Source organism: Ochlerotatus camptorhynchus, unplaced genomic scaffold (assembly GCF_037179485.1).
Source record: "Ochlerotatus camptorhynchus isolate MF236.1 unplaced genomic scaffold, CSIRO-AGI_Acam_v1.1 ptg000145l, whole genome shotgun sequence".
NCBI classification, from domain to species: domain Eukaryota; kingdom Metazoa; phylum Arthropoda; class Insecta; order Diptera; family Culicidae; genus Ochlerotatus; species Ochlerotatus camptorhynchus.
Window position 1 is genome coordinate 95,053 of NW_027040635.1, and position 15,617 is coordinate 110,669.

Below are 15,617 nucleotides of genomic sequence, written 5' to 3' on the forward strand. Positions count from 1 at the left end.
AAAAACCGTCTTCAGAACTTTCTCTATACAGCAAAAAATAAATTTTAATATTACATCCAAGAGGATGCACTTCAACCATGTAAAAAATCTCATATAATTTTTATGGCCAAAAAAATAAACAAATGCTGTAAAAGCAGCGTAATGTCAGTTGCACTGTATTAATGATAATTTTGTCCTTTTTGGCAAGTAATATTACACCATATTTTTGACACGATTGAAGTGCATCCACTTTGATGTGATATCAAAATTATTTTTTTGCTGTGTAGTTAATAAATTATCGCTTTACACACCGCAGTGCCCTAGCAAGAAGTACGGTGGACTTGTTTCGCGCTCCGTTAATTTGGAAGTTTTCTCGCTATTCTCTGACGTAAATAATTAGTTTTTTTTCTCGTTTAGTAATTTTGGTAAATTTATCAAAAAGTCAGTTTTTTTTTTTCTGAGAAGAATGTGTTTTCGGCATCATCGAAAATTGTTTTTGCGATTGGCAATTCGCCAATCATTTTGCGCACCATCGGTGCGTGGTCACTAGACTGATGCAAAATTTGACTTTTTCGCTCCACAGTGCTTAAATGGTTTTAAATCGGGTCCTGATTAGCCTCCCAAAGTTACAACTCATTTGGTTAGAAAAAGACTTCGCACAAGCCATTTGAAGTTTACATGTAAATTACTATGGGAAATCTCAACTTTTTGTTCATTGCAGGAAAAAGTTATTAATTATTTAAGAGATTGGTAAACTTATGACATGATCAAGCAGCTGCTCTGTAGGCAACACTGTATTTTGCAGTGTGACATAGTAGCCATGATTTTTGTGTCCTATTCAACGCCCCAGAAACACCAATGTTGCCTGCTGAGCAGTTGATTGAGCATGATCGTCAGACATCAGCGCATTGAACCATTGATAACTTTCTATCCTTGCATTTAATCAAAAAGTGGTCTTCAGCAAAGTTGCAACTCAGAAAATTTCCTACAATTACAGTTGAAAGCTTTTGAAGCAGACCGATATGGTGAATTATTAGATAGACATGAAGAAAAATCTTGGTTTTACCATAGTAATTCCAATACAAACTTCAAATGGTTTGTGCCATCTCAGTTTCTCACCAAATGGGTTCAAATTTTGAAAGGTTAGTCAGGATCCGATTTGGAATCGTTTAAGTATTGTGGAGCGAAAATGTCAAATTTTGCATCACTCTAGTGGTCACGCATACCTGCACACAGATCATCGTCATCGAGTGTCAGCATCTGCCTCCACATTTAAACCGCTCATCCATCATCGTGTGTTCAGCTGAGTGCCGAGCCTCATACAAGCACACACCAACGAAGACCGCCCGCACACGTGGATCGAAGATTATCCACGCTGCGCGTCGCTCCGCTGCTGCTGTGTAAAGGTGTATTCAGATCTAAGCGTACATTAGCGGAGCGGAGCAAAATTTGCGTTGGAATGAGAGAGACAACTATTACTTTTCTCCCTCTCGTACCTTCGCAAAATCTCTCTCCGCTAGTGAAATATCGCTCAGATCTGAATACACCTTAAACGCTCGGTGGTAGTAGTATAGGATTATCAGATAAGTTTTGTTCTTGTTTCTTTCTTTCGCCCATCAGTTAAATTTTAAGTTTGTGTTTCTGTGTTTGTATTTTTTTTTTCGTATATTGTGTCAGAGTAATTTTGATTATCGTTGCAGTGGTAGAGCGTTTTTCGCTCCCACTAGTACGGCGAAATGGACATTTTGTCGGAAGACGAAATGGACGTTTTGTCGGAAAATGACACCACTTTGCCACGCGATAGCAAGAAGGATCGAAAACGTCTGCCATCCCAGAAATCAGATGATGCCATCCCTGGTTCGTCATCTCAGTCTGGCAATGGACAGGGACAGACAAGCCCCCGATCGCGAGCCTACCCAGAAGACTCGACTGGCCCATGGGTTGTTTACTTTCAGCCCAAAAAGAAACCTTTGAATGTAATGCAAATTACTAATGATCTGACGAAGCGGTTCTCGGCCGTGACCGAAATCTCGAAGGTGAGGTACAATAAACTTCGCGTTGTCGTCTCTAACCTGAAACAAGCTAAGGAGATTGCTGCCTCCCAGCTCTTTACACTCGAGTATAGAGTGTACATCCCAGCTCGTAATGTGGAGATCGAAGGTGTAGTCACCGAAGCGAGACTGACCCCCGAGATCTTGGCGAAGCAAGCGGTTGGCCGTTTCAAAAACCCCTTGCTTCCCACGGTTGAGATACTGGAAGTCCAGAAGCTGAACTCAGTATCTTTCAGCGAGGGTAAAAAGAGCTTTACCCCCACAGATTCATTTCGGGTGACCTTTTCTGGTTCAGCCCTTCCTCACTACATCGAGCTGGGAAAACTTCGGCTACCTGTGCGCTTGTTTGTTCCTCGGGTCATGAACTGCCAAAACTGCAAACAGTTGGGACATACGGCCTCTCACTGTGGCAGCAAGGCACGCTGTTCCAAATGCGGGGAGAAGCACGAGGATGGCGCCTGCACAGTCACTGCACCAAAATGCGTGTACTGTAAGGGAACTCCTCATGCTATCTCGTCATGCCCGGTGTACAAACAACGCGGGGAGAAATTACAAAGCTCACTCAAGGAACGTTCCCGTCAGTCTTTTGCGGAAATGCTTAAGACCGCCACGCCATCGACCAACGACAAAAATTCATTCTCTCTTTTGTCAGATGACGAGACTGACTCTGACTTGGCTTAGGAGGGAACTTCTTTCCGTTTTTCTGTACGGAAACGAAAACGCATCCGTTCGTGGAAAGTTGACAATGAAGAACCCCAAATCAGCTTGCCCAAATCAAGGAGTGGTGGAAAAAAAGAGACTTCTACTCCTCCTGGGTTCCGCAGAACTTACTATACCCAGAATTTTCCACCTCTCCCGGGGACATCCAAAACCCCTGATGCTCCATTTTTAAGAACAGAAGCCCCTTCTTCATCTGGGTTGTTCTCATTTGATAAAATTGTGGACGATATTCTCAAGTGCCTCAATATTTCTGATCCTCTCAAAATCATTGTTCTGGCAATGCTTCCTTCTGTGAAGACCCTCTTGAAGCAATTGACATTGAAGCGGCCCCTCATTGCAGCAATCATTTCCTTCGATGGATAATTTTCCAAACGAGGTCGGGGATTTGATCACTGTTCTACAGTAGAATTGTCGAAGTCTCATTCCTAAATTAGATTCTTTTAAGTTTTTAGTTCACAATAATGATTGTGATGCATTTGCTCTTTGTGAAACTTGGCTCTCTTCATATATCGATCTTCCTTTTTTATGATTTTAACATTATTTGACTGGATCGAGAGGATTCGCGTGGAGGAGGGATACTTTTGTGGATCAAAAAGTGCCATTCCTTCTATAGAGTGAATCTTCCACAATTTCCAGGTATTGAAGTTGTCGCATGTCAGGCTATTATTAAAGGTAAGAGCCTTTGTATTGCTTCTGTTTATATTCCTCCTAGAGCCGTTGTTAATCGAAAACAACTTTCAGATATCTGTTCGGTACTTCCTGCTCCACGGTTGATTAAGGGAGATTTGAATTCCCACGGTACAGGCTGGGGGGAACTGTATGATGACAACCGTTCTACTTTGATATATGACCTCTGCGACAGCTTTAATATGACAATTTTTAACAATGGAGAAGTAACACGTTTGGCTGGCCCATCCTCGAATGGAAGTAGATTAGACCTCACACTTTGCTCTAAATCATTATCGTTGGATTGCACGTGGAATGTGATCCAAGATCCCCACGGTAATGATCACTTGCCGATCAAAGTTTCAGTTGCCAGTGGGTTCAATCCATCGGAACCCGTTAACGTCGCGTACGATCTTACCCGGAACATCGATTGGACAAAGTTCAAGAATGTGATAGAAGATGCCCTAACGTCGGTAGAAGGGCTTCCAGCGTTGGAGGAATATCACTTCCTCTCCAATCTGATCTTGGACAGTGCGCTTCAAGCTCAAACTCGGCCGGTTCCAGGAACGTCTTTCCGTAGGAAACCTCCTTCCCCTTGGTGGGACTAGCAATGCACTGAGGTTTATCGTAAAAAGTCCGACGCGTTTAAGCTTTTCCTGAAACGTGGAACACCCGTACATTTCGAAGCGTACTTGGCTCTTGAACAACTCAAGAGCCTCATCAAAGCCAAGAAACGCGGATACTGGCGGCAATTCGTGGACGGATTATCACGCGAAACGTCGATGAATACACTTTGGGATGCGGTGCGAAGGATGCGTAACCGGTCTTCAAACAACGAGAGCGAGGAGTACTCGGATAGTTGGATTCTCTAGTTCACGCGAAAAGTATGTCCTGATTCTGTGCCGGCACAGATGATTCCTCGCGAAACGACGAATTCGGTAGACGAGATCAGCCAGCCTTTTTCAATGCTGGAGCTCTCACTCGCGCTCCTTTCGTGTGGCAATTTGGCTCCGGGGGCTGATAGAATCAAGTTCAACTTGTTGAAGAACCTCCCAGACGTCGCTAAGAGGCGCATGTTGAACTTGTTTGGTCAGTTACTGGAGCTTAATATTGTTCCGGATGATTGGAGGCGGGTGAGAGTTATAGTCATTAAAAAGCCTGATAAACCCGCGTCAGATCACAACTCGTATCGTCCCATTACGATGTTATCGTGCATTCGAAAATTGTTGGGAAAATGATCCTTTTTCGCCTGAACAAACGGGAGTTGAACCACCTACTCTCATATACTCAATTTAGTTTCCGTAAGAGCAAGAGAACGAACGACTGTCTCGCGTTGCTTTCCACTGAAATTCAGTTGGCTTTTGCTACAAAAGAGCAAATGGCTTCTGTCTTTTTGGATATTAAGGGGGCTTTTGATTCAGTATCGGTTGAAGTCCTTTCAGACAAACTTCACGATTTAGCTACATGGGTCTCCCCCAGGGCTCATGTTTAAGCCCCCTTCTGTATAATTTCTACGTCAGAGAAATTGACAATTGTCTAAGTGACAACTGCACGTTGAGACAACTTGCAGATGATGGCGTAGTGTCTATGACAGGGCCCAAAGGGGTCGACCTGCAAGGCCCCTTACAGGAAACCTTAGACAATTTTTCTACTTGGGCTATTCAGCTAGGTATCGAATTCTCCACGGAGAAAACTGAGTTGGTCGTTTTTTCTAGGAAGCATAGCTCAGCACAACCAAAGCTTCAACTTTTGGGTAAACCGATCACTCATTCTATGTCCTTCAAATATCTTGGGGTCTGGTTCGATTCAAAATGAACCTGGAGATCCCACATTGAGTATCTGAGACGAAAATGCCAACAAAGGATCAATTTTCTCCGTACCATTACCGGAACGTGATGGGGAGCCCACCCGCAAGATCTTCTAACGTTGTACCGGACAACGATTTTATCGGTTTTAGAGTACGGTAGTTTCTGATTCCAGTTGGCGGCTAAAACGCACATAATCAAACTGGGACGGATCCAGTATCGCTGTCTTCGTATCGCGTTAGGATGCATGAACTCGACTCATACGATGAGTCTTGAAGTGTTGGTGGGCATGTTGCCACTCTCTGATCGGTTTTCGGAAATGTCCCTCAGGCTCCTCACCCGTTGTGAAGTTATGAACCCACTGGTGATTGCAAACTTTGAGGAACTTCTTGAGCTAAACCCTCAAACTCGTTTTATGTCATTGTACTACGTGTACATAACACAGGATGTCAGCCCTTCCCAGCATAATCCCTATCGTGTTTGCTTCTCCGACTTCGGCAATTCTGTTCATTTTGATTTATCCATGACGCAGGAGATTCGCGGAATCCCAGAGCATCATCGTTCCATGATTGCTCCGTCAATTTTCGCTGCAAAGTTTGGCCAAGTTGATTCCGCAAGATCGTTCTTCACCGATGGATCACTAATAGAGGCGTCCGATGGTTTTGGTATTTATAACGAATTTCATAGTGCCTCTCGAATGCTTCATGCTCCTTGTTCCGTGTATGTTGCTGAACTGGCGGCAATACATTATACGCTAGAAACAATCGCCTCACTTGCACCAGATCATTATTTTATGTATACGGGTAATCTCAATTCTGTCGAGGCTATTCACTCCATGAGGCCGGTAAAGCACGCCTCTTATTTTCTCATGAAAATACGAGAACTTCTAAGTGCTTTATCTTTAAGATCTTTTCTCATCACCTTTGCATGGGTTCCATCTCATTGCTCGATTCCGGGCAATGAGAAGGCGGACTCGCTTGCAAAGGTGGACGCTATGGAAGGCGATATTTACGATCGTCAAATCGCCTACGACGAATTTTTCTTTATTTACCGTCAACAGTCACTCGCCAGATGGCAAAATAAATGGAGTGAAGGGAGTTTGGGACGATGATTATATTCGATCATCCCTAAGGTGTCGAAGTGTCCTTGGTTCAAAGGTTTGGAGGTGGGTCGAGACTTCATTCATGTGATGTCTCGCCTCAAGTCCAATCACTATTGTCTAAACGCTCACTTGTTCCGTGTTGGGCTGGGGGACAGTAATCTCTGTGAATGTGGACAAGGTTACCAGGACGCAGATCACATTATTTGGTCATGTGCTGAGCACCGTGGAGTCAGATCCGAGTTGTACGAGGTAGACAACCTAATGTCCCAGTTCGGGATATTTTGGCTAGACGCGATCTGGAGTTTATGCAACTCATATATGTTTTCTTTAAGAATATTAACCATACATTGTAAGTTTGATTAACCTTGTGTTAAGTTTGTATTTTGTGTGTGTGTATTTTTTTTTTTGTATATTTTTTTCTGTAATAATTGTATAATTACAGAGTTGATATAACATCGATATAATTAAGTATATGTTTTAGAAATAGTGAAATTTTTTAATCATAAATCATATTTCAAAACTCCTTTTCCCTCTCCCGTTCCAAACAATTGTCATCCACTAACCTCGAGAAGACCGCGAGTAATCGGTCAAATCCTTAAATTTAAGACATTAATAATGAAATACAGAAAATGATAACTTGGCTCTGTAAAGTTTATTCGATTGAGCCTGTACAAATAAAGTAATGAACATACAAAAAAAATCGTTTTGCTGCTTCATGTTGATAGTAGTATAGCATTTTCTCCCATCTCTCTGTTATCGTAAACTTCTCGTACGATGTAACAAACACATTGATAGAAAGAAAAATTATCGTTTGTTTATGCCGAAACTTTAAGCCATGTATGGAGAAAGTTGAGAAAATGTTAATTGTGTTAAGCCTAGTAGGTATGCAGATCGAAGCCGAGCGCAATTTGAAGCAAGTAAAAAATCATAAAATGTTGCTAGCGAAAATGGTTGTGAAAAAAGGATTGTGAAACATTTCAAAATATCGTCTTTTCGTTATGCGAAGCGAAATCCGTCAGTTTTCAGGTCAAGAGAAAATTTAACAGACACGCTTTGTCGAAACGTCAAGTTTTTGCTGTACTGTGTTTTTCAGTCTTTCACGAGCATGTGTTTGCGTGAAAAAAAAACTAAACGTAAGCGAAATAAATGCGATCCACAATATTTGGTTTTGCTGGATCGCATCTGTTTACAGTTCCAAGCCAAGTGAAATTGTTGTGAATTGCGTTTTTCATGACGGTGAAAATTCGATTATTTTATGTGAGATTTTCACTTCGGTTCGTTCTCTATACAGGCTTTTAAAAGAGAGTTCTACCGTTCAGGATCATACTGGCTTAACTGTGATCATCGATTCTCTTCATCGATTTTCTCTTTGCATTACTACCTATTGGCCGAAATTTCTCGTTTACAGTTTATACTAAAAACGAGTCTTACTCAGAGAATAAGTCACTTACAGCGCATAAGAGTATTAAACGAAAACCCAAAACTTGATAACTTAAAAAAATATATCTCAAAAAAGAAAAAAAAACACATCGCTGATTTTTTTATTGGGGAAATGGCTCTAATGTTGGCCTATGGATCTAAGATTAGGCCCATCGCTGAAAATCTGCTATTTATCAATTTTACCTATATGAACGCTTCACTGGGATGCTACTAATGGATATTTTTGGTCGCTATTGAAAGTTTAGTCGATTGCTAAATTTATGTAGGGCCCAAATCATTTAGGCCGCCATTACATTCATTCCCCTATTGTATTAATATTCAAAGAAAAATATAAAAACAAATTGCGCCCTCTGTCTACAAACCATGAAAACCATACAAAAAACAAATACAATCATTTTTTTCAAATACAAAATATTAACAACAAAAATTCCTAAAAAATAATTTTTTATTACCTTTTATTTGATATTTTGATCATTGAAATCGGCCCAGTTGTTCAAAAGTTATACATTTTTGAATAAAGATTTTTTGAACCCGTCTAACATGGAAATGGTCACCCCAATGACAAAAAAAAATACAGGCCCAATATTTTACGATAAGAAACAAGACTAACATTTTTTACCGAATTCTGAGAACCACTTTGTCGTTTTGCTATGGAATGGCTGGTGTGGTATATGTATGGTGATTTATTATTAATTCTGTATATCTTCGTTAATTTCGAACATGCAAAAGTAATACACTGTAAACAGGATACCTCGTTTTTCTATGCATAGTATTATTTTTTAGAAGTTAGACATAAAATGTAATTATCATTGTATTCAAACGGTCTACCCTTGACTGACGACAAATAAATAAATATACACAACTATAAGTGTACATCGTCCGGTTGGGTGCGGCTAGCAGGTCAGTAATTTGCACTACATAAATGCCCCACGTTGCACAAAAATGAATTACATTGTCCAGCAGTTTTGTGAAGAGCTTCGACCAAAGATTTAAAAAGAATGTGTTAACAAAATTGATTTTTTTTTCGAGGAGAACCTAGAAAGATAAAAAAATCTCAAAATATTAAATACTGCTCGAATGATGTGATCCATTGCACACACCGAATTTTGAAAGCAAAACGAAGTAATCTGAAATATATTACTTTATTATAATCTGAAATATATTACTTGTGTTAAATTTTAAATCCAGGCCTGTCTTCGCGCTGTTTGGTTGGCAAACGACTGGTTCATTGTTGTGACTATTTTGCAGTCCAAGAAACATCGGAAAAAAATCCGTTCCCATATTCGTTAACGGTAGCCGTAGAAGGAGATTAACACTGTGAACTATAGTTCACGGCTATCGTCCACGAATATCATCAAGGATTTTTTGAGAGATAATGAAACATTAAATAAAACTATTATCACAAAATGATTACATTCACATATTGCTGGAAATTAAAAAAAAAAATGATTTATCAAATTGGCACTGAATCAATTTGCTGGATGTCCAGCAAAAATACTTCACTGGATGGATTGCTTGAAAGTCCAGAAAGCTCGGAAAAAAAATCATTGTTGATGGTGTTCAGCAATAAAAAATAGGTGTGAACAATTATGCGTACATCTCACTGCGTCCTAGCAAGAAGTACGGTCGACTTGTTTCGCGCTCCGTTGTTTTGGAAGTTTTCTCGGTATTCGCTTGATATAAATTATCAGTTTTTTCTCACTAAGTGACTCCTGGCATAGTTCCCGGTAAATTGATCGAAAAGTGAGTTTTTTTTTTGTAGTAGAAAGTGTCATTTTCGGAACGATTAATCCGTGCTATTGGTAATTCGCGAACCAATTTGGGCATCATCGTTGCGTGGTCACGCATACGCGCTTACGCATACCCGCGCACGTATCATCATCATCGAGTGTGAGCACCCGTTTCTACATCTACATCGTTCATCAATCATCGTGCGCCTGTGTGCGCTGAGTACCGAGCCTCGATCAAGTGCACCACAACGAAGGTCATCCACGCAGCGCGTCTCTTCCAGCCATCTGTGTAAACGCCTACACATATAACGCTCGGTGGTAGAAGTATAGAATTATCAGATAAGTTTTTGTTTTTTTTGTTTCATGGATGACATGGATGACCATTCATCTCAGCATAATGATAATGTCATCCCTGGTTCGTCGTCTCAGTCTGTCAATGGGCAGGATGAGAAAAGCACCAGATTGCGGGCCTACCCAAATGACTCGACTGGCCCATGGGTTGTCTATTTTCAGCCCAAAAACAAACCCTTGAATGTTGTTCAGATATCTGATGATCTGACAAAGCGATTCTCTGCCGTGACCGAAATAACGAAGGTTAGGCACAACAAACTTCGTGTGACCGTCGCTAACCTGAAACAGGCCAATGAAATTGCTGTTTCCCAGTTTTTCACACTGGAATATAGGGTGTACATTCCAGCTTCTGATGTGGAGATCGAAGGCGTGGTCACTGAGGCGAGCCTGAACCCCGAGATACTGGAGAAGCAAGCAGTTGGCCGATTCAAGAACCCCTTGCTTCCTCTGGTAAAGATACTGGCCGTTCATAGAATGAAGTCAGTATCGCTCAGCGAGGGTAAAAAGAGTTTTACCCCCACAGACTCGTTTCGGGTGACCTTTTCTGGATCTGCCCTTCCTCAATACATCGAGCTGGGAAAACTTCGTCTTCCTGTGCGGTTGTTTGTACCTCGGGTCATGAACTGCCGGAATTGTAAGCGGTTGGGACATACGGCCTCCCACTGCGGCAACAAGGCACGCTGCTCCACATGCGGGGAGAAGCATGAGGATGGCGCCTGCGCAGCTACTGCACCAAAATGCGTGTACTGCAATGGAACTCCTCCTCATGCTCTCTCGTCGTGCCCGGCGTACAAACAGCTCGGGGACAAAATGAAACGCTCCCTTAAGGAACGTTCCAGGCGGTCTTTTGCAGAAATGCTTAAGACAGCCAAGCCATCGACCAACGAAACAAATCCCTTCGCTCTTTTGTCAGATGACGAGTCTGGCTCTGACTTGGCTGAGGAGGGAGTTTCTTTCAGTTTTCCGGAAGGTTCTGCCCGGAAACGAAAACGCATCCGTTCGCGGAAAGTTGCAGATCAAGAACCCCAAATCAGCTTGCCCAAATCAAGGAGTGGTGGAAAAAAGGAGACTTCTACTCCTCCTGGATTCCGCAGAACTGATTATACCCAGGATTTTCCACCACTTCCGGGGACATCCAAAACCCCTGATGCCCCAATTTTAAGAACAGAAGCCCCTTCTTCATCTGGGCTGTTCTCATTTGATGACATTGTGGACGGTATTCTCAAATACCTCAACATTTCTGATCCTCTGAAAAGCATTGTCCTCACATTGCTTCCGACTGTGAAATCCTTCTTGAAGCAATTGACTTCAAAATGGCCCCTTCTTGCAGCTATCATCTCCTTCGATGGATAATTTTCCAAACGAGGTCGGGGATTTGATCACTGTTCTACAGTGGAATTGTCGAAGTCTTATTCCGAAATTAGATTCGTTCAAGTATTTAGTCCATAACAATAATTGGGATGCATTTGCCCTCTGTGAAACATGGCTCTCTTCAGAAATTGATCTCCCTTTTTTTGATTTTAACATTATTCGATTGGATCGTGAGGATTCACGTGGAGGAGGGGTACTTTTGGGGATCAAAAAGTGCCATTCCTTCTATAGAGTGAATCTTCCCGAATTCCCCGGTATTGAAGTTGTCGCATGTCAGGCTACCATTAAAGGTAAGAGCCTTTGTATTGCTTCTGTATATATTGCTCCTAGAGTCTCTGTTAATCGCAAACAACTTTTCGACATATGTGCGGTACTTCCTGCTCCATGGTTGATCATGGGAGATTTTAACTCCCACGGTACAGGCTGGGGGGAGCTGTACGATGATAACCGTTCTACTTTGATTTATGATCTCTGCGACAACTTCAACATGACAATCCTTAACAATGGAGAAGTAACACGTTTGGCTGGTCCATCCTCGAATGGTAGCAGATTAGACCTCACCTTTTGCTCCAATTCACTATCGTTGGATTGCACTTGGCATGTAATCCAGGATCCGCACGGTAGTGATCATCTGCCGATCAAAATTTCGATTGCCAGTGGGTTCAACTCGTCAGAATCCGTTAACGTCGCGTATGATCTAACCCGTAACATCGATTGGACTAAGTTCCAATCCGCGATAGACGATACAGCATCGTCAGTGGAAGAGCTTCCGCCGTTGGAGGAATATAATTTCCTCTCTAATCTCATCGTCGACAGCGCACTTCAAGCTCAAACACGACCGGTGCCGCGATCGTCTATTCGTAAGAAAACACCATCGCTCTGGTGGGATCAACAATGCACGGAGGTTTACCGTAAAAAGTCCGACGCGTTTAAACTTTTTCGGAAACGCGGAACACGCGAGCATTTCAACGCATACACATCTCTTGAACGCGAACTCAAGAGCCTCATCAAGGCCAAAAAACGGGGTTACTGGCGGCAGTTTGTAGACGGATTGTCGCGCGAAACGTCTATGAATACGCTTTGGAGTACGGCACGAAGAATGCGTAACCGGTCTACTAACAACGAAAGCGAGGAATGCTCGGATCAATGGATTCTTAAATTCGCGCGAAAAGTGTGTCCGGATTCCGTGCCGTCGCAGTTGATTCCTCGCGAAACCGCGAATTCGGTACACGAAATCAGTCAGCCTTTTTCAATGGTCGAACTTTCACTCGCTCTCCTTACGTGTGGTAATTCTGCCCCGGGATCTGATAGAATCAAGTTCAACTTGCTGAAAAACCTCCCAGACGTCGCTAAGAGGCGCATGTTGAACTTGTACAATCAGTTCTTGGAGCTCAATATTGTTCCCGACGATTGGAGACGAGTAAGGGTGATAGCCATTAAAAAGCCTGATAAACCCGCGTCGGATCACAATTCGTATCGGCCCATCGCGATGCTGTCGTGTATTCGGAAATTGATGGAGAAAATGATCCTTTTTCGCCTCGACAAATGGGTTGAGACGAACCACCTTCTTTCAGATACTCAATTTGGTTTCCGTAGGGGTAAGGGAACGAACGACTGTCTCGCGTTGCTTTCCTCGGAAATTCAGTTGGCTTTTGCTAAGAAAGAGCAAATGGCTTCTGTGTTCTTGGATATCAAGGGGGCTTTTGATTCAGTATCTGTTGAAGTTTTTTCAGAGAAACTCCACGCTTGTGGATTGCCTCCATTAATGAATAATTTTTTCTACAATTTGCTGTCAGAAAAACATATGAGCTTTTCTCATGGAAACTCTACAGCTTTTCGATTTAGCTACATGGGTCTCCCCCAAGGCTCATGTTTAAGCCCCCTTTTGTACAATTTCTACGTTAGAGAAATTGATGTCTGTCTTAGTGACAATTGCACGTTGAGACAACTTGCAGATGACGGCGTAGTGTCTATCACAGGGCCAAAAGAGGTTGACCTGCAAGGACCCTTACAGGATACCTTGGACAATTTGTCTACTTGGGCTATTCAGCTAGGTATCGAATTCTCCACGGAGAAAACTGAGTTGGTCGTTTTTTCTAGGAAGCATAGCCCAGCACAACCGAAGCTTCAACTTTTGGGTAAACCGATCACTCATTCCATGTCTTTTAAATATCTCGGGGTCTGGTTCGATTCCAAATGCACCTGGAGATCCCACATTGAGTATCTGAGACGAAAATGCCAACTAAGGATCAATTTCCTTCGATCAATTACCGGAACGTGGTGGGGAGCCCATCCACAAGATCTTCTGACGTTGTACCGGACAACGATTTTATCGGTTTTAGAGTACGGTAGTTTTTGCTTCCAGTCGGCAGCTAAAACGCACATCATCAAGCTGGAACGGATCCAGTATCGTTGTCTTCGTATCGCGTTAGGATGCATGCACTCGACTCATACTATGAGTCTCGAAGTGCTGGCGGGCATGTTGCCACTATCCGTCCGTTTTTCAGAGTTATCTCTTAGGCTCCTCACCCGTTGCGAAGTAATGAACCCACTGGTGATCGAAAATTTTGAGGAGCTTCTGGAGCTAAATCCTCAAACATGTTTTATGACTTTGTACTACCTATATTTAACACAGGATGTCAGCCCTTCAAGAAATATTCCCAATCGTGTAATCTTCTCCGATTTCGGCAATTCAGTCAATTTTGATTTATCTATGACGCAGGAAATCCGCGGAATTCCAGAGCATCATCGTCCTATGATTGCTCCGTCATTATACGCTGCAAAGTTTGGCCATGTTGATTCTGCAAGAACGTTTTTCACAGATGGATCTCTAATAGAGGAGTCCGCTGGTTTTGGTGTATTTAATGCATTTCATAGCGCCTCTCGAAAACTTGAAGCTCCTTGTTCTGTGTATGTGGCTGAACTGGCAGCAATTCACTACACTTTGGAAGCTATTGCTTCACTTCTTCCAGACCACTACTTTATTTTTGCGGATAGTCTCAGTTCTGTCGAGGCTATCCGTTCCATTAGGCCGGTAAAGCACTTCTCGTATTTTCTCTTGAAAATACGAGAACTGCTTAGTACTTTATCCGTGCGCTCTTTCATCATCACCTTCGCGTGGGTCCCTTCGCATTGCTCAATTTTGGGCAATGAGAAGGCGGATTCACTTGCGAAGGTGGGCGCTATGGAAGGCGACATTTATGATCGACAGATCGCCTATAGTGAATTTTTCTCTATTTATCGTCAGCAGTCGCTCGTTAGCTGGCAACATCAATGGAGTGAAGGGAGCTTGGGACGATGGCTACATTCAATTATCCCTAAGGTGTCGAAGTTTGCATGGTTCAAAGGGTTGGACTTGAGTCGAGACTTCATACGCGTGATGTCTCGTCTCATGTCCAATCACTATTGTCTAAACGCTCACTTGTTCCGTGTGGGGTTGGGAGACAGCAATCTCTGTGAATGTGGACAAGGTTACCAGGACGCTGATCACATCCTTTGGTCTTGTGCGGAGTATCGTGGAGTCAGATCACATTTTTATGATTCCCTTCGGGCTCGAGGTAGACAACCTAATGTTCCAGTTCGGGATATTTTGGCTAGACGCGATCTGGAGTTTATGAAACTCATATATGTTTACTTTAAGGATATTAACCTTAGATTGTAAGTTTGATTAACCTTGTGCTTAGTTTGTATTTTGTACGTGTGGGTTTTTTTTTCAATGTTTGTTTTCAAGATGAATAGAAATAATTTCATGCTTTAGGATTAATTAAATAGTTGTATCGTAAACCACATTTCAAACCTCCTTCTTCCCTTTTCCCATCCAAAAAATTGTAAATCTCCACTAACCTCGAGACAACCGCGAGTACTCGGTCCAGTTCCTTTAACTTTAAATTTAAGACAGTAATAATGTATAACGCAAAGGATAACTCGGCTCTGTAAAGTTTATTCGATTGAGCCTGTACAAATAAAGTAATTATAAAAAAAAAAAAAATAATGCGTACAACGGCAGGGACATTCAGTCGTAAATTTTCAATAAAGTGACGGAATGTCAAAGTTGGATGATGAGCATCAAATTGACCTCTACTGCATTTATTCCTAATAGAACAGTAGTTCGAGTATGGATTTTTTTTTCAAAGAACAATGATAAATTTACTAAAGAATGAAAATGAAATTTAAATAAATATTTCATAAAATATTAAAAGCATTTGTTCAGCCAAAATTAGGTGAGTAACATTTACCTTTTATTGATAAAAATACAGAAGTGCTGATTTTCCTTTCTCCCGTTAGTGCATCAGTTGACACGCAGGAGAACTGTTTCTGCCTATCATCGATATTAACATTTCGGATGCATAAATCACCACTTGGAGACGTAACGATGTAACGCTTGCCTAGATAAAATATTGAT

At 42.0% G+C, this 15,617-nt stretch overlaps 1 protein-coding gene across 1 annotated transcript in view; it reads right to left on the reverse strand.

Moving 5' to 3' along the window:
* Positions 1–15,617, reverse strand: part of Dscam3 (Down syndrome cell adhesion molecule 3) — a 138,252-nt gene that overhangs the window by 92,565 nt on the left and 30,070 nt on the right. The window contains exon 6 of the mRNA XM_065221604.1: positions 15,451–15,600. Coding sequence (XP_065077676.1) covers positions 15,451–15,600 — 150 coding nt within the window. The remainder of the gene's footprint in view (positions 1–15,450; positions 15,601–15,617) is intronic.